Source organism: Lissotriton helveticus, chromosome 2_2 (assembly GCF_964261635.1).
Source record: "Lissotriton helveticus chromosome 2_2, aLisHel1.1, whole genome shotgun sequence".
Taxonomy (NCBI): Eukaryota; Metazoa; Chordata; class Amphibia; order Caudata; family Salamandridae; genus Lissotriton; species Lissotriton helveticus.
Genome location: NC_136060.1, coordinates 15,645,492 through 15,670,900, shown reverse-complemented (window position 1 = coordinate 15,670,900; position 25,409 = coordinate 15,645,492). Strand labels below are relative to the sequence as shown.

The window sequence follows — 25,409 nt, the reverse complement described above, 5'->3', positions numbered from 1 at the left end:
CAAGTGTGTGGAATTATTGATGTCATTTTAGTCAGACATCAAGCAAAACAACACAGCCCGGGGGAAGAGGGTTAGGGTTTGTAAAATGGATGGGAATGGGGGTTTCTTTTTGGGTAGGTTTTGTTGAGAGAAGAAAAAAAAAGCAGAGCATGGACAAACAATAATTGAAGATACAGAGTTTACAGACAATCTTTGGTTACAAAGTAAAGGTAAGCACATGCAGTCACACTCATAGAATAAAAGACAACAATGGATACTGTATCTGTATTGCGTATGTTGTTGGAGTTGTCCTGTTGAAATTGGTAAGTAAGTTGCATGCAGCAAACAATTCCTCTTATTGGCGGCACTCCTCCATTCCAGCTGACGCTTCGTCCATCAATGTGGTGGTGACCACTGACAGAAGAGACACCCTGTCCACTGCCTGCCTGGCGGATGTTGACTGAAACCCGGCCTGTAATTATTGAACGGAAAACAGGAAGTGCTATTACAATACCACTGATAAATAAATAAAAGGTATGTACGCTGTGTGGTTCAAAAAGTCACACTTTGATGATGCCTAGCAGAAAAATGGTTACAAAACGTACTTTGAAAGTAACAGTAGACCCAAATACAGACCGTGGATTGTATTCAAACCACTTGCCTGCAAGCAAAAGTATCCATAGCCAGCATCGCTCCAACAGTGCTCTACAACAACAGAACCGCGTTGCAATAGAACCCCCCTAAACACATGCAATCCTGCTGCTAGGGCTAACCCTAACGAACCCTAACTTACAAAGTGCCAAAACTGGTGTTTCCTTATGGATTTTGTCCAACTAACTTCTAGCCGGTATTAGACCTTCCCAGGAATGCCCCAGGCAAGACCCGCCAACCCACCCGCAAAAAAACACCCGACACAACACCACCAAACAGCGAAAAAGCTAAATCTCATACTTACAATGTCTCTCGGCCTTCGGTCCAAACGCGGCGCTGTGCAGCTAGGTCGTCATCATCATCATCAATCATCATAACTCCTGTTTTCCACCACGGATTTCCTGAAAAGCAAATGCAATCAAGATTAGACTGTCGCAGCAGTGCTTCGACAGAGACCCCGGCCGCAACCCACCCACGAACAGCAGGAAGCCCCCCAAAACGCTACATTGAGCAAGATGTCTGAAGAAATGGCAAAAAAAAGGCTGTTCCTTATGGATTTTGTCCAAAACACTTGTATCCGGTATTAGACCTTCCCAGGAAAGCCCCAGGCAAGACCCGCCGGCGCCAACCCACCCGCAAAAAAACACGCGACACAACACCACCAAACAGCGAAAAAGCTAAATCTCATACTTACAATGTCTCTCGGCCTTCGGTCCAAACGCGGCGCTGTGCAGCTAGGTCGTCATCATCATCAATCATCATAACTCCTGTTTTCCACCACGGATTTCCTGAAAAGCAAATGCAATCAAGATTAGACTGTCGCAGCAGTGCTTCGACAGAGACCCCGGCCGCAACCCACCCACGAACAGCAGGAAGCCCCCCAAAAGCTACATTGAGCAAGATGTCTGAAGAAATGGCAAAAAAAAGGCTGTTCCTTATGGATTTTGTCCAAAACACTTGTATCCGGTATTAGACCTTCCCAGGAATGCCCCAGGCAAGACCCGCCGGCGCCAACCCACCCGCAAAAAAACACCCGACAACACCCCCAAACAGCGAAAAAGCTAAATCTCATACTTACAATATCTCTCGGCCTTCGGTCCAAAGTAACGCGCTGTGCAGCTAGGTCATCATCAATCATCATAACTCCTGTTTTCCACCACGGATTTCCTGAAAAGCAAATGCAATCAAGATTAGACTGTCGCAGCAGTGCTTCGACAGACACCAAAAATTACACACAAACCCCCGGAACCCCGCCAAAGAGCACCTCAAAGGCAAGCAAGTCAGCAAAAACGGCAAGAAATTTTCACCTCATATTTGGTCCAAAACACTTTTGTCCATTATTAGAGCTTCACAGCAATGGGCCCAAAACCGTCAACTCACCCGCAAAGAAGTACAACACCCCCACAAGTGCTGAGTCTTTCTTCATTGTGCGTAATCCAGCACTCTGCTTGGAGGGAAATCGCAGTCTGGAGGAGGAGGATAGAGGAGCATGTTCTTCAGAACTTGTGAACCTGAGGAATGTAGACTGCGGCACCTTCAAATCAATAAGCAAACAAGTGAAGACAGTTCTGATGATGGTCTTCTTTTTGGGATTAGGTGATTAAAGTTTGAATTAAATTAACTGTGCAAAACAAAGAAAGAGAGACACAAAGCACACAGGAATAAAAGTGAATAAGGACGAAAAAGAAAGTTCTTGATTGATTGTCTCATTTTCAGGGCTCGGTGTCAGGGAATAAGAACAAGATTTCGTCATCATACTCTGCGAATTCAGGCTGGATGAGGTCAGTGGCACCGAACAGAGAAAAAATCCCCTCATCTACGTTGCTGTCCTCATCGTCTTCATGTGGCGTGCTTTCTCGCACTTTGTAATCTGGTGGTATGAGGTGCTGATTCATCTTGATCATTGTCAGCCGCTCCACATTTTTGGGCGATAGGCGGCTCCGTTTGGCAGTTACAATGCCACCAGCAGCACTGAAAACACGTTCAGAAGACACACTTGCGAGTGGGCAAGACAAATAGTTTATAGCCAGGTTGTAGAGCTGTGGCCACAATTGTTTTTTGCCATGCCAATACTGCAATGGCTCCTCATTAAGAAAGACCACTGTTGAGTCATTCAGATAGTCCTGCACCATCGACTCAAGGTCATCAACTGTTCCTCCACTTTGCTTACTTTTTGCTGTGCCTGTGACATTTTTTAGAGAACCATACCCCATCAAACTTAGCCAATCCTCCTCCCCAGCCACTGTTAGTGTTGTCATTGTGTGTGGTGCAGATGATCCAGTTGCCGGTGTCTTTAACGGCTGAGAGGTCACTTGTGCCCCAGCCACAGGTGCAGAAGTGGATTCTTGTGACTGCGGATGGCCTGCTGATGCTGATGCTGATGTACTGGCTTCTCCTTCAATAACCTGCCGTTCTTTTTCAAACCTCTTGGCTGACCAGGCTAACCAATGTTTGTACTTTTGAACATCTGCATCAGCGAAAGGAAAGAATGCGTTGTCTGCCAGCGCCTTTTTGTAGCGTGGATCCAGAATAGTAGCACAAATGTAATGCTGATCTGAGTTGATGTTTTTAAGACGTTCATCACCACGTAGGCGATGTAATAATTTCTCAGACAAAATGAAATGGTTTTTTTTTTTTTCATCTTTTTCAAACTCAGAAGAAACCGCCATCAGTTGGTGCTCCAGTATGCACAACAATGGGATAGCTTTTCCCAAATTACAGTCCTCCTGGCTGACTGCACGCGTGAAGAACTCAAAAGGACGAAGCATGTCTGTCAGGCTTTTAACTATGGCCCATTGCGCCTTACTCATCCGCAGGTCCTCCTTCTGAGATGTAGCCTCTGTCAAGAAATAGTGATCGAGTACCGTATACTGCTCATGCAGACGCTCAAGCATGTAGAAGGTTGAGTTCCAACGTGTTGCCACCTCCTGGATGAGTGCTTTCACTGGCATTCCACGTTGAAGTAGCAGTCTCCGCAGATGCTTCCGGGCCTTAAAAGAATGGCTGAAATGGTTGCACATTTTGCGGCAGGTGGCCATTACCTCGAACGCTGGACTCTCTTTATCACTCAAGAATTTTTGAACTACCAGGTTGATACAGTGCGCCAAACACGGCACTCTAACATGGTGACCCTGTGACATGGCCTTAACTACATTGGCGCCATTATCCGTGGAAACATAACCAATCTTGCGTTTTAGGGGGGATAGCATTGACAACACCTTTTTGTCAAACTCTTCCAAAAGGTTTTCTGCTGTGTGACTTTTCTCCAAGGCAAACATGGCTAGTGTTGCATGTTTCCGAGCAGCTTTGAAAACTTGGTCCGGGTCAACACCTGCGTTTAGCTTTGCTATAACACCTGAAAAAGAGACCCAGTGTGCAGTGATGCACATGTAATCATCGCCTGGGCCACTGGTCCACATGTCTGTTGTCAGATGTATTGTGTGAACAGCACTCTTCTGCAAAGCTGCCCCAATCGCCTGCAGCACATCTTCATGTAGTGCTGGAACCGCAACTCTGGCAAAATAGAACCGGCTCGGAACCTTCCATTTAGGGCAGAGCTTTGCAACTAATTCAAGAAAACCTACCGCTTCTACAAAAGAAAAAGGTAGAAGGTCCACAGCTAGCATTTTAGCCAGCTTAGTGTTATACAGACGCGTCAGTGGGTGGTTGCGTTCATATGGCACGTCTGAAGTAAGCATTGTTCTAATGTTGGCCTGGACCAAGCATTTACGGGCTGATAATGACTTCGTTGACCCAATTTTGCTCGCTGGTGAACTTTTGTGCGTTGGTGTCTCACTCGCTCCAACACTCTTAGTGTGCCTCACATTGGGTGTGCTGCTGAGAGGGGTACTGGGTGTAAGGGAAGTGTTTGACACGTCTTCTTCCTGCTCGTCAACATCAGATGAAACATCAACGTTTCCTTGAATTTGGCCTTTCTTGATCGCAGCTAGGTGCGCAAACCATTGGACACCGTGCTTTCTGTCAAGATGACCACTCTGGCCGCCGGTACCATAGTTGCTACCTGGCTTACCACGACTAACTGCAAGCTTACAAAGGGTACAAATGGCAAACCTTGGATTTTTGGGACAAACAGTAAAGAAGTCCCAAACTGGGGACTTGAAGTGTCTGTGGGACCTGGAGGAGGCGGCGATACTGGTGGTGGTGGTGGTCATGAAGCTAATGCCAGATGAAGTGGAGGATCTGGATTGGCCAACTTTTGTACGTTTTCCACTTTCACCGCCACTAATTAAGGTCGAGGTTGACGCAGGTCTCTTCTTGCCAGAAAGAAATATGGAAGCGGGACGAGTTGGTGTACTACTTAACTCCAATGATTGTGGTGTTTCCACTGCCTCCTCATCGACAACATCATCATCATCATCATCACGCGCAGCAGCTCTTCGGGCTAGGGTCAAAATGTCTGTTTGCTGCATGCCCGCTGGGGCTGCAGTGACCTTTATGATGACTGGGTCGTCGTTGGCAGAGTCTTCATCAGCAGCAGTATCCGCCACTTCTTGTTGAGCCTCATCACACTCCATAAGTCTGAGACTTTGGACGAGCTTCCTTTTACGCTTAAGTACCTTTGTTGGATCATGGTGTGCCTCACTCTCAGACGGCTGTGGTGCTGGTTCCCAAGTTTGATCCGTATCATCAGAAGGAGGTGTGCTTGAAGAGGATGTAGACACCACCCTTGATCTCTTCCTTGCTAGGGTTGTGGAAGACAATGAAGGATCATCAGGAGGAGTGGCTTCCTCAAATGATACCTCGCCTTGATTGTCGATTTCCTGATGTGCCCCTACTTCGGGAGGAACAACTATTGTGGGCACTTGTTGTGACCCTCCATGCACCTCTGCATGCGCATCTCCTTGCGCTGCCTCTCCTTCCACATGTACTTGGGCTTGTACTTGCACATGTGATTGTTGTTGCCGCTGTGGTTGTTCAACACTCGTCAGATGAGCTACAACAACCTGTGTTGATTGAGGGACATTGCTGCTGCTTTCTTGCGATGAGCCAACATCACTGGTCGATGGTGATTGAAGAAGTATACTGGCTGCCTCTGCAGCACTCAAGGGCTTGGACTTAAGTTGGCGTGGTGGTGGTGGTGGCACTGAGCCCAATGGAGCGGGGGTGCTGCTGCCAGCTTGGTCCCCAGCAGATCCCGCTGCAGCTGCTGCAGGCATACTTTTTTTTTTACTCACAAAAAAAGGGGCGGGCGGCACACCAGTGTCCTTGGTAACTTGCTTCTTCTGCTCCTTACTGGCACCTTTCTTGCTAGAGGAGCTACGGGTTACTTTTTTTGGGGCCATCTTCTTCAGAGCAGGTCAGCAGGCAGCAGTTGCACGAGTTGCAGAGGGTTCTGTGTCCAGACGTGACGTCGCGTGACGTTATGCTGCACACACCGCTGCAGGACTTCTTCCTGGCACTGGTGGTTCTATTGAGTCTTCTTGTGCACCTAAAAGCAATGGAAGACAGAGGAACATCAGTTCAGTTATACACCCCAAAAAATCGACAAAACACAGAAAAATGAGCACAATCCCATGCCATCCATGATGTTTACATTGAAGACACCCCACAGAAAGACTAGGGACATGCAAGTATGCAACACTCACTACCCCTGGGCATAAGGGATGAAAAGTAGGCAAAATAAGTGCAGGCCTCAGACACTGCCTCTCCTCAAAATGGCCCCCTTACACCCCAAGCACATGTTGCTGCCTGTACCAGCCAGCACTCAAGATGGCCACCACCACCACCCACATGGCCAGTCCACATCAACAGTACACCCCCAAAAAACAGAAAAACAGCCAGAAATCACCACAATCCAATGCCATCCATGATGTTTACATCAAAGAGAGTGAGACAACACCACAGGCACACTCAGTCCATGCACCACCACCACCCCTGGGCAAGCAAAAGGCCACACCAGCAGCCCCCCAAAAATGACAAAAAACAATAAAATAAGCACAATCCCAGCCCATCCATGGCCTCAATTATGTTTAAATTCAAGAAGACACCCCACAGAAAGACTAGGCCCATGCAACACTCACCACCCCTGGGCAAAGGGCCACACCAGCAGGCCCAAAAAAACGACAAAAAACAATAAAATCTGCACAATCCCAGCCCATCCATGGCCTCAATGGTGTTTAAATTCAAGAAGACACCCCACAGAAAGACTAGGCCCATGCAACACTCACCACCCCTGGGCAAAGGGCCACACCAGCAGGCCCAAAAAAACGACAAAAACCAATAAAATCTGCACATTCCCAGTCCATCCATGACCTCAATGGTGTTTAAATTCAAGAAGACACCCCTCAGAAACACTAGGCCCATGCAACACTCACTACCCCTGGGCATAAGGGATGAAAAGTAGGCAAAATAAGTGCAGGCCTCAGACACTGCCTCTCCTCAAAATGGCCCCCTTACACCCCAAGCACATGTTGCTGCCTGTACCAGCCAGCACTCAAGATGGCCACCACCACCACCCACATGGCCCGTCCACATCAACAGTACACCCCCAAAAAACAGAAAAACAGCCAGAAATCACCACAATCCAATGCCATCCATGATGTTTACATCAAAGAGAGTGAGACAACACCACAGGCACACTCAGTCCATGCACCACCACCACCCCTGGGCAAGCAAAAGGCCACACCAGCAGCCCCCCAAAAACGACAAAAAACAATAAAATCTGCACAATCCCAGCCCATCCATGGCCTCAATGGTGTTTAAATTCAAGAAGACACCCCACAGAAAGACTAGGCCCATGCAACACTCACCACCCCTGGGCAAAGGGCCACACCAGCAGGCCCAAAAAAACGACAAAAACCAATAAAATCTGCACATTCCCAGTCCATCCATGACCTCAATGGTGTTTAAATTCAAGAAGACACCCCTCAGAAACACTAGGCCCATGCAACACTCACTACCCCTGGGCATAAGGGATGAAAAGTAGGCAAAATAAGTGCAGGCCTCAGACACTGCCTCTCCTCAAAATGGCCCCCTTACACCCCAAGCACATGTTGCCTGTACCAGCCAGCACTCAAGATGGCCACCACCACCACCCACATGGCCAGTCCACATCAACAGTACACCCCCAAAAAACAGAAAAACAGCCAGAAATCACCACAATCCAATGCCATCCATGATGTTTACATCAAAAAGAGTGAGACAACACCACAGGCACACTCAGTCCATGCAACACTCACCACCCCTGGGCAAAGGGCCACACCAGCAGGCCCAAAAAAACGACAAAAAACAATAAAATCTGCACAATCCCAGCCCATCCATGGCCTCAATGGTGTTTAAATTCAAGAAGACACCCCACAGAAAGACTAGGCCCATGCAACACTCACCACCCCTGGGCAAAGGGCCACACCAGCAGGCCCAAAAAAACGACAAAAAACAATAAAATCTGCACAATCCCAGCCCATCCATGGCCTCAATGGTGTTTAAATTCAAGAAGACACCCCACAGAAAGACTAGGCCCATGCAACACTCACCACCCCTGGGCAAAGGGCCACACCAGCAGGCCCAAAAAAACGACAAAAAACAATAAAATCTGCACAATCCCAGCCCATCCATGGCCTCAATGGTGTTTAAATTCAAGAAGACACCCCTCAGAAACACTAGGCCCATGCAACACTCACTACCCCTGGGCATAAGGGATGAAAAGTAGGCAAAATAAGTGCAGGCCTCAGACACTGCCTCTCCTCAAAATGGCCCCCTTACACCCCAAGCACATGTTGCCTGTACCAGCCAGCACTCAAGATGGCCACCACCACCACCCACATGGCCAGACCACATCAACAGTACACCCCCAAAAAACAGAAAAACAGCCAGAAATCACCACAATCCAATGCCATCCATGATGTTTACATCAAAGAGAGTGAGACAACACCACAGGCACACTCAGTCCATGCACCACCACCACCCCTGGGCAAGCAAAAGGCCACACCAGCAGCCCCCCAAAAACGACAAAAAACAATAAAATAAGCACAATCCCAGCCCATCCATGGCCTCAATTATGTTTAAATTCAAGAAGACACCCCACAGAAAGACTAGGCCCATGCAACACTCACCACCCCTGGGCAAAGGGCCACACCAGCAGGCCCAAAAAAACGACAAAAAACAATAAAATCTGCACAATCCCAGCCCATCCATGGCCTCAATGGTGTTTAAATTCAAGAAGACACCCCACAGAAAGACTAGGCCCATGCAACACTCACCACCCCTGGGCAAAGGGCCACACCAGCAGGCCCAAAAAAACGACAAAAAACAATAAAATCTGCACAATCCCAGCCCATCCATGGCCTCAATGGTGTTTAAATTCAACAAAACAGTTGTATCATGCACCCATAACCAACCCTGGTCCTACTGGATACTGTGGCTACCCACAATATAATTTATTTAATTTTCTGAAAAAGTTCCAAAATTGTACTTGCAGCAACTGTAATGCCCCAAACAAACTTACTTGTGAAAGTTGATTTCTAATCCAAAAGTGATCCAAAGACAGTCAAAAAGGCCTCAAATCCAAATATCCAGCAGCACCCACAAAAAGTAATCCTTCCAGCTCCAGATCCAAATGAAAGTGACCAGGAGATGGACAAAGCACTGGGAGGAGCCTGCTGGACAGGAACAGGAAGTTGGAGACTGTGGGGCACTTCCTTCCTCCCCCCCCCCCCAAAATGGACTCCTTGCAAAAAAAAAGGCCATGCAAATGTCAACCTGAGGAGTGATTCTGATAAAAATCATAATTTTCTGAAGGTTTATCCTGTTTGCTGGTGATTTTCTTGTGCGAAATTGCAAAATCTCTATTTCGCAAGTGCGAGATTGTTCCTTTCCGCCGCAACTACATGTTCGCAATTGCGAACTCTCGCGAGGTGTGCTGTGCAAGGTGGCAAGCCGCGAGTACGTATTCGCGGGCGACAAACTCCCGCGGGAACACGCAGCAAGATCTAAAATGGCGCGTCACTCGCAAAGAAAAACAACTCGGCAAACGCTAAAATGACGGAAAGTGAACGCCGTGCACCACGCCGCGCGCCGCAACCAAGCAAAAAATCCGCCGCGAGCGGATTCACGGATTTTCGACAAATTCGCGAGCGTTCGCGGATTGCGGATTTGCCGAAAATCCGAAAAATCCGCGAGCGGAGCGGATTTTACGCCCATGCTTAGTTCTGAACAGCTTTTAACTCCCTGGCCAGCAAACCTTGTCTGAGGTCGCTGGGACCTTATATGGTCTGCTAGTGGTTGGTACATGTCTACACTGATTGGTGGTTGTATCTGGTGTTTCTATTGGATTAGGGTTAATGTCCTCATTGGTTGGGTATTTGAGGGTTCTGATTGGTTTCTGGGTCTGTGATTCAATCATTGTAGGGTTGGGACTAGGACTAGGGTTAGGATTTCTATTGGAAGTAGGGACTAGGGTTACCTGTGCCATTGGTTGCATGGACTTGTTTTGGGACTACTGGTAGGGCTAGGGCCTTTATTGGACGTAGAGATCAGGGTTTTTGAACTGATTGGGTGCTTGGACTAGGGCTAAGATTGGCTGTAAGGTCCTGGTCTCCTATGGGCTCTAGATTTTAGGGCTAGTGTTGTGATTGGATAGTGTTAGGGCTAGGGTTCCCATTGGCTGAAGGGTACACCTGATTACTAGTGCTATAAAAAAGGCCAGGCTTAGGGCGTCTTAGCTAAGGGCAGAGAGGACAAGGGCAGTTTCCTGTTTGAGCCTGCTAAGAGCAGAGAGGACAAGCGCAGTTTCCTGTTTGAGCCTGTTAAGGGCAGAGAGGACAAGGGCAGTTTCCTGTTTGAGCCTGTTACGGGCAGAGAGGACAAGGGCAGTTTCCTGTTTGAGCCTGTTTGAGCCTGTTCGTGACTGTTCGGGACTAGGGCCAGAAATGCTGCCCTTTTTCACATTTAGCAATATCCAGCCCACACCATCCACATCCACAAACAGAGCAGCACACTCACACCAAATGTACACCACGCACAACAATATGCACAAATTAATGTACCAGCCTGCACTACAAACCCAATCAAACCACATCTACACACCCTGCTATACCAACTACCACACATATCCACCATCACCTACAAACAGTACACAACTCTATCCTATACCACTAATCAGTACACTCATCACTAACACAACGCCAATCAACACTATACATAACTACATCCCATTCAGACACACTCTCCCTGCTGTAATTACACCTAACAGACCACTTTTTATCTCCTACTCTACCCCTCCTTGCATCATCTGACACCTCTTTTACTATATCGATCCCCTAAAACAAATGTTTCTAAACTTTTTCCTCTGAGTCCTTCCCTGCAAAACTCCTTTTACTCATCCAAAAGCCTCCTCCTATTGCTAAGACCTAAAAAAAAAAACCTTTCACTCTTTTATCCCTCATCTATCCTTTTCAATCGAAATTAACCGACTAACATGTTCACTTCTCAAATTCCATATTAAACTATACTACTATACTACCCAAATAACTGAATAACATATCCACTACTCAAATTACTTCATTTTTTTTTTTACTATACTAATTTTCAATAAAAATCCTTTATAGGTTCCGGAGTGGCGTGCTACTCGCCAGAAAAGCGCTTCAACACCCATCAGGGTTAACAAGTGCTATATGAATGCAAATCTTTCTTCCCCTTTTATCCCTCCGCTATCCTTCTCACTCCAAGTAACTGACTAATATCCACCACTGAAATTACTTCATATTTCACCATATTAATTCACCACTAATCCTTTGTAGGCTTTCTGAATAGCGTGCGTCAACAAGTGCTATATAAATACAAACCTTTGTCCTCCTCTATCCTTTTGCTATCATTCCAAATCCAAATAACTGACTAACCTATCCACCACTTAAAATATACTTGCATGTTTCACTATACTATTTCAACACTAATCCTCTATGGGTCCCGGAGTAGCGTGCTACTCTACGAAAAAGCGCTTCGACGGCTCGTATGGGGTAGTAAGCGCTATATAAATGCAATTACAATACAATACGTATACACATATACATATACACACATATACATATATATAAACATGTTCTTTCATTCTCCTAGGGCCGTGTAAGTGGCTTGATGGAGCAACAGTTTAAGAAAAAATTAAAGTATCTACTTAACAAACTGCATATTCCTGGGAAGTGAAAGCTAGCTCCCAGTGTTGTGTAGGACTTCACTTATCAGTGTTTTTATCCTGGCAACGTTCAGATGAGTATTCATACTTGCAATGCAGTTATAGGTAATTTATTTTTCGTGAAAATCCTAAAGGTATCAAAGTAATATACAGTCCCTACATGCCTATTGGCGACCAAGACATAAGTAGTACCTAGTACCTGGATATATGTTTTAACATATAGCGTACAAATGACTGAATGTGAGTGCTGGAAGAGGAGTTTATTTATAGAGTTATCGTTTTTATTATACGCACTTACACATCTCAATCTTTAAATTTCCTTTTAAAAAGAAATAAAATATGAACCTTCACATTTACTGATCCCCAAGACAGATTTTTAAGAGGACAACAAATGTCATTAAAAAAGAAGAAGCATTCATCTTGACAACTCTTTAGAAAAAAAGAGAATTAACATCACAATAATTTGAATTATAACAAATAAATGGTATATATTTAGACTGTGCTCCTACCTTGCCTGGGGTATTCATCTGCCTCTCTGTGAACCAGATCCTTCACCCTGTTTCCGTAGAGTAGCCTTGAGGAATCATGATCAAAAGCCTTCAGTGTTTCACTAGAGCTATAGGACTTTTGAGTGGGCACCCTACACTCATCATTGTCCACTGAAGAGTTTGTGTAGCGTCGCTCCTTGTCTCGCCGGCTCTTTGTAAGCGAGCAATAAGGCCTTCGTTCTTTCACATCCATTCTTCATTCATTCTGTGCGGGCATCAGTTCAGCTTACTTAAACGTTGTGTTCACATTCAAGGGAATCTGTAGGAAAATGCAGAAAAAGATAAATAATCAGGACAATCTAGGAAATAATTTAAATGGTTTATTTTATAATTATTTTTTATTTACTTCAGTCCGTATCATGTCAGGCTGCCTGTCTTCCACTTTGGAAACCATGCATATACTTGAATAAACAATTGCTGGGTGGAACAGGTGGTTGCAAACTACATATGAAATCAATGACGCTAAAATAATAGGCAGGGCTCGAGTCGGGGTACCACGCGGGTGGACGGATAATCAGAGGGTGCAAGTGGATAGGATGCTATTAGCAGGCTTCTGGCCATCATCTGGTGTGTGTGTCGTTACAGTTTCATTTCGAAATGTCCTCTACTTTGGTAGCCATGATGGTGAGGTCTAGAGAGACATTAGAAGCCCTCTTTTGCAGAGGAAGTGAATGATGAGGGCTCCCCGGGACTTTGACAAGTCCCCATGGACCAGTCCCTAATTAATAAAATGATGAATTCGTGCACCACAAAACTTGATGCTGGGGTAAACATTACTGCCTAAGCTGCTGCCAGTGCACACAAAAAGCACAGCCAGCCAGCACATGAATAAATATCAAAATCAAGAGAAAAATATTCTTCCCTAATCCTCGATCAATGAAACTAACCAGTCATTTTTCAAAAAAATCAGTACAACATTATTTTGATGACATTTATTCTGTCAGTGTTGACATCCTCATTTCTCTTCACAGACAAAAAATAATGGCACTGCAGACCGATTGTGTAAAGGTTAAACACTTCCCTCCCTAGTCTCCTCCCTCCCAAGGAATATTTCGGAAGGCACACAAGAGCAGAAGGCACCACTGAGTGATGGCCCCAGTCACTTGTGCCGGCGCCTCGGGGGATGCAGGAGAGGCCGCAGTATTCATACTGTAAAAAGGAATAGCAAAAGCAAAACCTATCTTTTGCTCTTTCTACAATCATCCCCGGGCGTTGTGGAAGAACTCCGCAAAGTTTTTGAATCTTTCTTTTCACAAAAGTTCTGAATAGAACTGACTTGCTTATCTCCCTTTATATCGTTTGATTTTGCTAAAACTGAATGCAAACTAAGTGTAGTTAAAGGTGCGTTCGCCAGCCCTCTTCACTCAAGGGTGTGCCATTCACATTCTTATGTGTTCACTAAAGCATGCATACAGCAAGGGGCAATAGACCCACCCACTTCTGCCATTGGATAACTTCATGTGACTGATGGTATTCTGCTCTTTTCCAAGGAGCACATCCTGACACTTAGTAGTTCCCTTCAGGGCCCGGGACTGCTCTGATAATGTGTGCTTTTTGAGACCAGAAACGTTTAGACAGCTGCTCCAATGCTAAAGTTTAGAAAAGGCATGACACAATAAGCATTTGCAAAGCCAAAAGGCTGGTAGCCAAAGCCAGACCTACTGGCTTTAGCATTTCTGACTGAACCTTATGGCACTATGAAGGGAACAGTGATCTGTCCTGTTCCTGCAGGTCAGGAGCAATAGCTGTGCCAATGTTCTCCTTAGGTCATGAAGGCTTCGTTTGAAAAGTAAGTAAAGGCTGGCCAGGGTGGACTGCCACTCTAGTACCTAACCACTGAAACATCAACAGATTGCCTTCTAGCATCAAACTTTTTTTTTTATATAGTTTTGAGCATTAGGTCCTCTTTTAGTATATGACACGTTATATTATTTACTGACTTCCTGTTATTTGCACAGTCTTAAATGTTCCTACTTTGTGTCTGGGCTTCTGCTAAAGCAGTACTGCATCTATATAGAGCCTCAGCATAGCCTGAACCCCCAGCACAACAAAATGCCCAATGAGGAAAACAGGAAAAAGTGGTGAATGGGGTTTTGTTCTATGGGGAGTACTAATCCTAAATCTTTATGATAAATGTTCACAACTACTCAGGCTAGCCAACAAGCATGCTTGTAATTGTGAACTTTGTTGTTATAACTTAAGCGAACTAATGTTCATAAAGGATTATACTGGTGAAAACTGTATGTAAACTTCATAAACATTTTATTTAACAAATTAAATACACACACAGGTACCCCTGTCAGACCAAGCCTCTGGACTTCAGTTTACACTGTGGACAGTAAGCAAGTTCTCTTGGTGTACCAGGGCACGCCAAGAGATCAGCTACCATTACCATTAGTCAAGGCTCGCTTGCTGGAGGTAAGGGGTGGACTATCCCATTAGAAGTAGAGTGGGGAGATCAACAGGTGGTCTTGCCTCTCAATACTCAGCTAGGGGGCTCACATTGATTATTTGACCGTACCGAGGGACTGGAGCCCTTGTACTGTTGCCACAATGAAAACCGACAGGGTAACTTCAAGGAACAAAATAGAAACTTGCAGGAACATAGTAGACTTTCGTCTTTACAAATTCAATGTCCTGATGAGGTCTCCTTTGAAGTTCAAATCAAATTCTATCCAGAGAAAGTCTTGGTATCTTGATAAATAGACTTTGAGAGTAGAATTGCTTAGACCTATCCATCTTGTTCAGGCACAGACCCACCTGAACATTACATCTGGGCTCTCTGAATGCTGAGCTAAGAATTTATAACCAGGGGACTTTACAATGAATTTAAAAATAAGAAAAAGCTAAGCCAAATATGATATTTCCACACAAGAGTCCATGTGCGTCTGGAATCTTTAGTGTTTTTAGAAGGGGTAAAAAGTTCAACATATAGAGAATTTCACAACAACAGAAACAGATGTTGAGATCTCGAACATGGTAATTTCCCCAGACCAAGGCTCTGAGACAAAGACCAATTTCTGTGGCCATGCCGGGATAGCTGATCAACATTTTACAGGAGAACATGATATTATACTTTTAAAGTAATTATATAGCTCATTTGTATTTTATGTAGTTGCATCACTGTTACTCTCAAAATAAAAGGCTTCCTCCGCTTACTTAGTTCCGGATTTTGGACATCTTGGAGGGTGACTGGTGCAGCCCTCCACCAAGTCACCACCTCCAAACACCTACCTGTCAATTTCACATCTGAGACATGGACGCCCATCATTGTCACTGACCCACCACACCACGACCATGTAAGAATGGGTTGCAATAGTATTTACTATGCAATTTTCACCTGACTTGGAAGTGAGGAAAGATGGCAGTGATGTATTAATGTGGCCTGCCGGCAGTCCTATCTCACCTTTCTATCGGGCTCAGAGAATCCCTAGGTTTAGCTTCCCTGATGTGCGATATTTAACAGAAACGGAATCCCTGAGACTCCCTTGCAAACACCAGTTAGTTGGTTGGAATTCCAGGGATTCCCCATATCAAGAGGATCTCCACCGGTGCTATTTCTGATGTTGGATAGGGCTACCAGATGGTACAGATGCATCAGCATTGAGCTGCTTGCAACTCCATACTGATGTCCACCACACTACTCTGCTACCCTTTAATTAAGAGCAAATACTGCAGGTGTCTTGTGGGAAAATGATGAGGTGGTGTAAGTAATAACTCCTAGTTGGCGCTCTAAATAGAGGCCTACAGGCTGATAAAATTATATGCCCCAACTATATATTTGAGACCTTTATGTATCACTGTTCATTAAGGGAAATATAACATGGTATTGCTACAGTACAGCAATGCCAATAGGAACAAGTGAGATATTTCTAATAACAAAGATTTGCCTTGTAAGTTAACCTGTCCATGTTATCCTTTGGGTCTCCCAATACAACGGGAAAGGATGCAAGGCTGGAGAAAGGCCAGAGTGAGTAAATCTGTGTTGTGGCATATTAGACCAAGGAGCACATTTGGAAGTCATGTCTGAATAACAAGCGCAAGCGAACATTAGGCTTCAGGGATTTCACCATCAATATTTATGTCAAATTGTATCATTAATTAAAATTAACTTCTAAAACACCCTCAATGTAGACATGACTGCAGTGCAGGCAAACCAACGAGCAGAGGGTAGAACTCAAGACAGATGCTGCAGTCTGAGCCATAATGCCAGCAATCCCCTTGCTGTAGTCAAAGGCTGTCCTTGCAGGTCCCAGGATATGGAATGGGAGCAGCATGAGGAGGATCATTTGTGCCCAAGAAACTGCAGCTGTGCCACCCTGTACTGTCCCACTGACACCACCCCGGAATTGGAGTTTAATGTGGTAAACCCAGGAGTTGTACTTGACTGCAGTGCCCTGCTTCCATCAGTTTTCAGCCAGTGGATAGTCTGAAGAGGATGCCACATAACTCTTGCTTTTCTCCTTTAATACAGCAACGATTCTAAAAGCATCGACTGAGTCCTTCTAGTTCATTCAGTCATGCAACGAAAATGTTGTCAGAGTGAGGCACGAAAGTGCCATATTCCAGTCTGAAACTTGGCAATCGCTTCTTGTGAAACGAGCTTGAAAAACAAATTTGCTGCGAGAAGTGTTCTATCTGGAGGGAAACCTACATGGCATGCCGTTGTCAAAACACTACAAAAAACATGAAAGAATAATTTAGAAATAATAATAATTTGTATTTGTAAAGGGTGAAGATATCACCCCTCAAGGTTTCAAGGCCGTCGGAGAGATTAAGTGAGCTATTGCCCAGAGTCACATGATGCAGAGCTGAGCTGCCGGCGGTGCCAGGGAATGAACCGGGGGGCCCCGCTCTGGCCGCTGAGCCACACCTCTCCTCAGAAATAAACAAGCATTTACAATGCAATGGTCTCGGCATTATTAAAGGTAGAGCTATTGGCATTGCTTATGACATTTTTTTTCTTTTTTTTTTTAAACATAAATAAATGGTATTGTCATTTACAATGGCAATAGCTGTGCAGGCCTCAGTTCTCTGGCAGCTGGGGGGGGTTGAGATGCACTGATAGAGCTATGTATGTGTCATTTCTCGGGCAGAAGGGAAGTTGAGATGCACTGAGAGGTGTGCAGGCCTCAGTCTTAGTTCTCTGGCAGCAGGTGGAGAGATACACTGACATGATAAGGCCGCAGTCTCTGGCAGCAAAGGGTGAGATGCACTGAGAGAGGTGTGTCAGCCTCAGTTTCTGACAGTAGGGTCCTTGAGATACACTGACAGATGATAAGGCCTCAGTGCTGTAGCGAGGGAGATGAGATGCACTGAGAGAGGTGTAGACATCAGTGCTCTATTGGGGGGAGATGAGATGCACTGAGAGGAGTGTAGACCCCACGGAATGATGATGTTTATACCACTTCCCGCTCACGGACACCACAGCTCCCACCCTTCCAGCAGGCCTCAGACACACACCTACCCCGGGGGTGGGGGGGCACTCACCTTTGACTTGGCTCTCGTACTCCGCCAGCACCCCTCGCTCCTTCCGCAGCTTCCCGTGTGATGTCATCCTCAGCCCTTTAAACTCCATTTACTCCACAAATGAAAAGTTCCTCTCTGCTCAGTGCCCCCCAGCGGGCTCCTCTGGCGTTGGGGGCTCCTAGGTAGGGCAGGACAGTGGTGCCGAGTACAAGGGCAGTCCCAAAGGGCAGATGTTTACGGCAGAATGCGGAGTCTGCTCCGGAGGAGGGCAGGCATAGCTCCCAGCAGCACCGACAGGCAGGGCGAGGGCACGAAGGGGTTAATCACGAGATGCAGCAAACACTGCCAGCTTTCAGCATGAATGGGGTCAGGCGCTGGGAGTCTGCGGGGGGGAGGAGGTATGCAGGGTGTGAGACACAGGGAGGGATGAAGGAAGGGGGGCAGGGATGATGCAGAGTGACACTGCGAGGGTGGTGAAATGAGGGTGGGGTGAGGCAGAGGGTTTAAGGGTGGGGTGAAGAAGGGGGCAAGGTGATGCAGGGGTGAGAGGTACGATGGGAAGGAAGCGAGTCGATGGTGAGAGCGTGCAGGCGCGTGACAGGTGAGAGATACGACTGTGAGGGTGAGGTGAGGGAGGGGGCGACGCAAGGCTGGGAGGTGTGACAGGGTGGGTGACGGAGGAGTGGAAGATGTGAGGTCGGGGGGGCTGCACACGGTGAGGATGTAAGGGTGGAGAAATGCAGGGAAGGAGTGTCGGTGGGCAGACGGTTCGTGGTGATGCAGGGTTAACACTGTGGGGGAGGGGGGCTGAGAGGAAGAGGGCGTGAGGAGGATGGGAAGAGACACCGCAGAGAGTGAAAGCAGTAGTTTAATGCAGGGAGTGGGGCTGTGAGGGTGCGAGGGGTGGGGCTGTGAGGGTGAGAGGTGACAGAGGGGTGGGACTGTGAGGGTGTGAGGGGTGGGGCTGTGAGGGTGAGAGGTGACAGAGGGGTGGGACTGTGAGGGTGAGAGGTGAGAGAGGGGTGGAACTGTGAGGGTGCGAGGGGTGGGACTGTGACTGAGGGTGAGTGGTGACAGGGGTGGGACTGTGAGGGTGAGAGGTGACAGAGGGGTGGAAGTGATAGAGGGGTGAGGGTGCAAGATGACAGAGGGGAGGGACTGTGAGGGTGAGAGGTGACAGAGGGGTGGGACAGTGAGGGTGCGAGGGGTGGGACTGTGAGGGTGAGAGGTGACAGAGGGGTAGGACTGTGAGGGTGCGCGATGACGGAGGGGAGGAACTGTGAAGGTGCGCGGAGACAGAGAGGTGGAAGTGATGGAGGGATGAGGGTGCAAGATGACAGAGGGGAGGGAGCCAGTAGGTCTGCTTAAACATCTTAGGTTGTTTTTGGCTACCACAAGGCTGCAGGAGTCTCCTCTGCTGGAGGTACTATTAACAAGCGAGAAGCTGCGTGTTCTGACTTGGCATAGGCTGTTTGTGTAGGTGCAAAATAAACTCTGCACTCAGGGTATGTCAACGCCTTAAAACGTGCTTTACAAGTACTCGTTAGTCTGGCAAGGTTCCTCTCCAGTACTTGATGACTAAGCCGACGAAATGCACACAGACGTGTCCAAAAAGTTAAAACCGAGCACGTGACCTAAGTTGTCGGCTGATGTTTTATCCGTGTTTTTGTAAAGTCCGAGCATTCTGCCACCAGTTCTTGCTAATGCTTAATATCTTTGTAAACAAAGCGCAGCAAGAGTTTTTGCATCAAACTACAGGGTTTAAAAAAAATACAAAGGCAGAGTTTCGTATGAACCAAAAACATGAAGATCAAAGCTCAGTTGTTTCCAAGGCCTGAGCAGGGAAAGAAAATCCTATTGTTCCAGGGTGTGATGTCCGGCCTCGAGTAAGGCGAGTCAACATGAAGCCAGGCAGTGACCGCGGCGGCTTCCGGTGACCTCTCCGCATCACCTACGGAGGCTCAGCGGGCCAGATTTCTTGTCGGACAACTGTGACAACAACGTGCACGTGCACCCGGCTGTGCATAATGTGCATTCTGCAGATTCCCTTTGTAACGCCTTATGGGATCCCAGGACACCTCTGCATGACGGCCTGTTCAAACCCCACCACCTCAGATTTCCTTTCAATACTTAAAATTAATTTTGATGAACTCATTAAAGTTTTTTGAATGCTACCAAATATTCTGTGCATCCTTTTCCAACCAGAATACTCCCAAACGTTGCTGAAGTAATTGAGCACGTGCCGAAGGGCAAAAATGAGACACAGCAGCTGTTGCATCCACCAATTCATGGTGTGCCCGTGAGGGCCCGAGAGGAAAGGAACTTACTCGGAGCTAAAACAACAAACGCGACACGATGAAAACAGAAACCCCCTTATCAAGTGAGCTGTGGTGGGCGTATTGTAGGCTGCAAGCACACAAAACACAGATGCTTCAAAGAACCTGCTCCACGCCCTACTTCTTTGAAGGATTTTCTGTCTGCGGTGCCGATATTGCAAGCATTTCCAGCAGCCACTTGGGGGAAGGCAAGAAAAACACGAGTGGTGCAATCAGGGGGAAGAAGGCAAGAGGACAGCGAGTGCGGCGACCTCATTAGCGGGAGGGGCGGTAAAAAGACACGGACAGCGGGAGGGGGCGGGGAAAAAGATACGGACAGCGGGGCAGAAGGCAAGAAAAAAACGAGTACAATCAGGGGGAAGAAGGCAAGAAAAAGAAGAGGATAGAAAGGGAGAAGAAGACAGGAAAGGAACGGCTCACCTTCACTGCGAAAAAAAAAATGGCGGTCGCAAGCTTCCGAACATTTTCGGATTCGGGGGCGTGTTCAGCGTTCTAAAAGGGGTGTGGCTAAAAAGTGGAAAGAACAGCACGAACACGCCCCCGAATCCGAAAGAGACGGAGCTTCTTTTGAATGACGCCTCTCTCCTCCAATTGCTGGCCTCCGTTTAGGAAGCCAGCCAATGGAGGAGAGACGAGGAGAGAGGCGGGTTAAACCGCCGTACTGAAAGACATTAATTCTCCGACTTCCGGCTGGCAAGCCAGCCTTCGGTCCGAGACCTAAAAAGAATCATATCAGCATCATATGGAGAGCACACCTTTGAAACATATCTCACAAGGGGAAAACACTGGCAGAAAAGAGAGCAAACGGGGTCTACATCCCTTTACTAACAAAAACTAATAGCATTGCATACTGCTACTACTAGGTTGCATGTACGGACCCATTATCAGGCCAAATACTTACTGCAAATCTTCTATTATGATCCCTTTTGGAATCACGCAACCAGGAGAACCGCTCAACCAGCGCTCACAATCCAGACTTGGCACGCGACGCTGGGAGAGAGCGGGTGAAAAAGTAAAATCACGCAGGTGACACCGCTGTGGGAATCCCAACTCCTTAGTAGCCTGAGAGAGAGACAGGGATTTGACAAGTGGGACCTGCTGGGTGTCTCAGCAGTGAGAGACGTGTCAAGAGGAGGGAAGATGAAACCATTCACAGAACTAAAGAAAGTACAACTTAGCCCCCACTGAGGTGTTCTGCTACCTAACATTCCTGCAGACAACCCTAGCTAAGGGGGTGCCTCTCCCAGAGTCCTCTCCGCTCAAAAACAGATTACTGAAGGAATAGATCACTAAAAGGCAATCTCACTAACATATATAAATGATAAATCATGCACCATAACAATTAACCCTCTTAAGGGAGAAATGGGGAAAAGACATCCCGGATATGCAAGAGGAAGAGTGGGTGAAGGCCCTGGCTTTCCCTCGGGAGGTTGCGAACAAAGCCCGTTTCTGCCTGGTGCAACTTAAAATTCCCCATAGGGCCTACATTTCATGCACCACATTGGTAAAGATGGGGAACTAACCGAGGCTTTCTGTCGTAGGGGCTGTAAAATGTAGGGTACATTCTGTCGTATAATTTTATGTTATGTTATGTTAGCCGGATTTATAGAGCGCACAGATGCCCCAGCAAAGGGGCGTCCTGGCGCTAACAGAACAAAAAAACCGGACAAAAGCGATAACAGCACTCAAACACAACAACACTAGGGAACTGAGGAAAACAGGAAAGTTTTTACCACCTTCCTGAAAGACAGAAGTCCGTCAATGGCACGAATATGAGCAGGAAGGGAGTTCCATAACTTGGCAGAGAGCACTCTAAAAGAGCGGCCGCCAGTCCTAGACCTTTTGAAGCGTGGCACTATAGCCAAGTAGAGACCAGAGGACCTCAGAGACCGAGTTGGAACATATAAGGAGATGAGATGCTCCAAAATCTGAGGAGAAGAATGTTTAAGGATTTTAAACGACAGACAGAGGGATTTAAACTTAATTCTCTGAGCAACAGGGAGCCAGTGGAGCTTGTGGATGTTTTTTTTGGCTGAGCAAAATCTGGGTAGGCCAACCAGAGCCCTGGCGGCCGCATTCTGGACGCGTTGAAGGCGAGACAGTTCAGCCTGATTAGCTCCCAGAAGAAGAGAACTGGCATAGTCTAACTTAGACAGAATCATTGCTTGTACAATGAGCTGTCTAGTGAGCGCGTCAAAGAATTTAAAAGTGGGTCGAAGCTGTCGCAAGGTCCCAAAACACGTGGCAGCAACCTTTTTAGTGTGGGTGGAAAAGCTGAGTTGGGAATCAAACCATACCACTAGGTTTTAACCTCAGTGACAGCGATAGGAGTAGGACCAAGCTCATGTGGCCACCAATTGTCACCCCATAGATGAGTCTGTTTCCCAACAATGAGCACCTCGATTTTCTTGGCGTTCAGTTGAAGGAAATTATCAGTCATCCAACGAGCCACAGAAATAAGCCCCTCGCGGAACTTAGCAACCTCAAGATCGGAGGCCCCACTTATGGCAACCGCCAGCTGAGTGTCGTCAGCGTAGGACACCATAGTCAGGTTCCCACGCTTGGCGACAGCAGCCAGCGGCTGCACATAAAGGTTAAATAAAGTAGGGCTAAGAACCGATCCCTGCGGGACTCCCTGGGCAATCGCATAAGGTTTAGATTCGAAAGGTGATTTCCTACCTGAAACGCCGCACGAGCCACGAGGTCATTGTTCTGCCTTCCCAAGGGTGCTGGTTTTTGCTGAGAGCTACGTCTCGCCGGACCCGCTTCGCGGGTCCCGCAGCGCGGCTCCAAGCTGTGATTGGTTCACTGTAAAGGGGGCAAATCTTCAACGACCGGCAGGGCTGCGAGCAACAGCGGGGACTCCGAGGACCAGGAGTCCCTGCGCGCCCCTGGACCAGCTGGGCTGCTCTCCCTGCCGGCCCCGCCCATTCGCTTATTGCATCAAAAGGCTGCTTCACCTGGTAGTGAGCGGATTTCCTACCTGAAACGCCGCACGAGCCACGAGGTCATTGTTGTGCCTTCCCAAGGGTGCTGGTTTTTGCTGAGAGCTACGTCTCGCCGGACCCGCTTCGCGGGTCCCGCAGCGCGGCTCCAAGCTGTGATTGGTTCACTGTAAAGGGGGCAAATCTTCAACGACCGGCAGGGCTGCGGGCAACAGCGGGGACTCCGAGGACCAGGAGTCCCTGCGCGCCCCTGGACCACCTGGGCTGCTCTCCCTGCCGGTCCCGCCCATCCGCTTATTGCATCAAAAGGCTCCTTCACCTGGTAGTGAGCGGATTTCCTACCTGAAACGCCGCACGAGCCACGAGGTCATTGTTCTGCCTTCCCAAGGGTGCTGGTTTTTGCTGAGAGCTACGTCTCGCCGGACCTGCTTCGCGGGTCCCGCAGCGCGGCTCCAAGCTGTGATTGGTTCACTGTAAAGGGGGCAAATCTTCAACGACCGGCAGGGCTGCGAGCAACAGCGGGGACTCCGAGGACCAGGAGTCCCTGCGCGCCCCTGGACCACCTGGGCTGCTCTCCCTGCCGGCCCCGCCCATCCGCTAGTTTAACCAATTGTTATTTAAAGGCAGACTCGTTCCCGCTCCCCGGGAGCGCGCGGGAGGGCGCCGGGAGAAGCCCGGGACAAGAGCGGGACCGTCTGTGGCCGTCAGGGGCCGAAGGAGGCCGGGCTGGGCCAACTCCCTTTCATCGTGTAATCGTTCTTATGGTACTGACAATACCTTTGTGTTTATGACTCTGACCATAGATCTATATGCCTAGTACTATTCATCTTTCTTTTTATTTGTCCGTGCCTCGCATCACTCCAGCTCTAGTAGTGTTTGCCATTGATTTTATTTTATTTTTTAGGCATTAGTCATCTCGTTATCTTGAACTGTTTTTATGACCAAAATGTCATCACTTGAAGTGAACTCTCTGTCGGGCACGGCTGGGTCTTCCCTCTTAGGCCCACTGGACAAATTTTTTTCAAAAATAAAGAGTGAAGTTGATAGGGAGCTTACACTCTCAGAGAAGCGAGCTGGGCGACGTCTTTCCATCGAGCTGCTAAAACAAAGACCGCTACCATCTCTGAAAGTAGTCACAGGCACTCTGACAGATTCAACTAAATCCAAGGAACCTGATAGTGAGTCTTTTAGCACAGAGGATATACCACTTATATTCCAGACCAATTATCCTGTCCAAACCGACACCATAGTTATCTCTGACTCTACTCCCTCTGAGTCTATTGATAATCAGATAATTGATTTAAGTACTCCCCTTAACGACTTAGCCCCCCTCCATGACATAAATGTACCTTCCCCTATCTTTACACCCTTGGGGTCTGATCAACATTCTCACAGTGTAACTGACAGAAAGACCATAAAATCTAAGGAAACCAATAAGGGTTGCAATAGTGCCTCTGGTTCACCACCGAGGAAGAGAAGCAGGAAGGGAGTATTTAAAAAGGGGAATAGACCTGCCATCAACTCCATGCACATTCAGCATACTATTCCCCAAGAAGTAGGGAAAGCAGATTCAACAGGGCACTTGAGTATGAAATCGATATCTGGTCCTAGCTATGAAGGTTTATTAAATGATATCAACTGTCTTATTAAGGCACTGATACTTCCACTCACTGAAAGGGTCATAAGGTTAGGGGAAAAAATTGACCAGATCCTTTTAGGGCAAAAGATAACATCGTGCCACACACCTGATGAGCAAAGAAACGTTAACCAGTGTGTTAAACAATCTCACATTGAACCATCTAAGCAACTAACTGGTATTCCTACATTAACCATAAAGCCCGCAGCAGGGTGCTCCAAACCAGTGTTGGATATTAAATCTCTCAACAAATCCTCTTTAGCTATTGACAAAACCAACAAAGAAATGCCCCCTTCTAATCCAGGGATACAAAAAAGATGCCCCACTATTAAAGATCCCTTAAGCAGATCAACCCTTGCACTTAATACAAGAACAAGAAATGTCGCCGATTTGCCCCCGGAATCCCTAAATTATGTCATCGTTCTCACAGGTGTCCCGCCTACGCCAGATGGTAACCCAGAACATTACTCTAGTTTAAAAAACAAGGTTATCTACTGGCTGCGGAAAAATAGACCACTCCCAACACACCTTAATGGTGACATAGTTTCGGTTAGGCGATGTAAGTGGGTGGGATCTAGACCTAAGGATATTGAAGGGGATGTGATTATTGTCAACTTAAAAGACCACAGACTGGTCACATATATCAGCGATTGGTTTCCTGGGAATGGTGAGGGGGGGATTGCCACGCATAATCTGAGC

At 47.2% G+C, this 25,409-nt stretch overlaps 1 protein-coding gene across 2 annotated transcripts in view; it reads right to left on the bottom strand.

The window, feature by feature from the left end:
- Nucleotides 1–25,409, bottom strand: part of TENM3 (teneurin transmembrane protein 3) — a 1,441,545-nt gene that overhangs the window by 871,075 nt on the left and 545,061 nt on the right. For both annotated transcript variants that reach the window (XM_078677989.1, XM_078677990.1), the window contains exon 4: nt 12,286–12,583. In XM_078677989.1, the coding sequence (XP_078534115.1) occupies nt 12,286–12,517 (232 nt within the window). In that variant the 5' untranslated portion in view covers nt 12,518–12,583. The remainder of the gene's footprint in view (nt 1–12,285; nt 12,584–25,409) is intronic.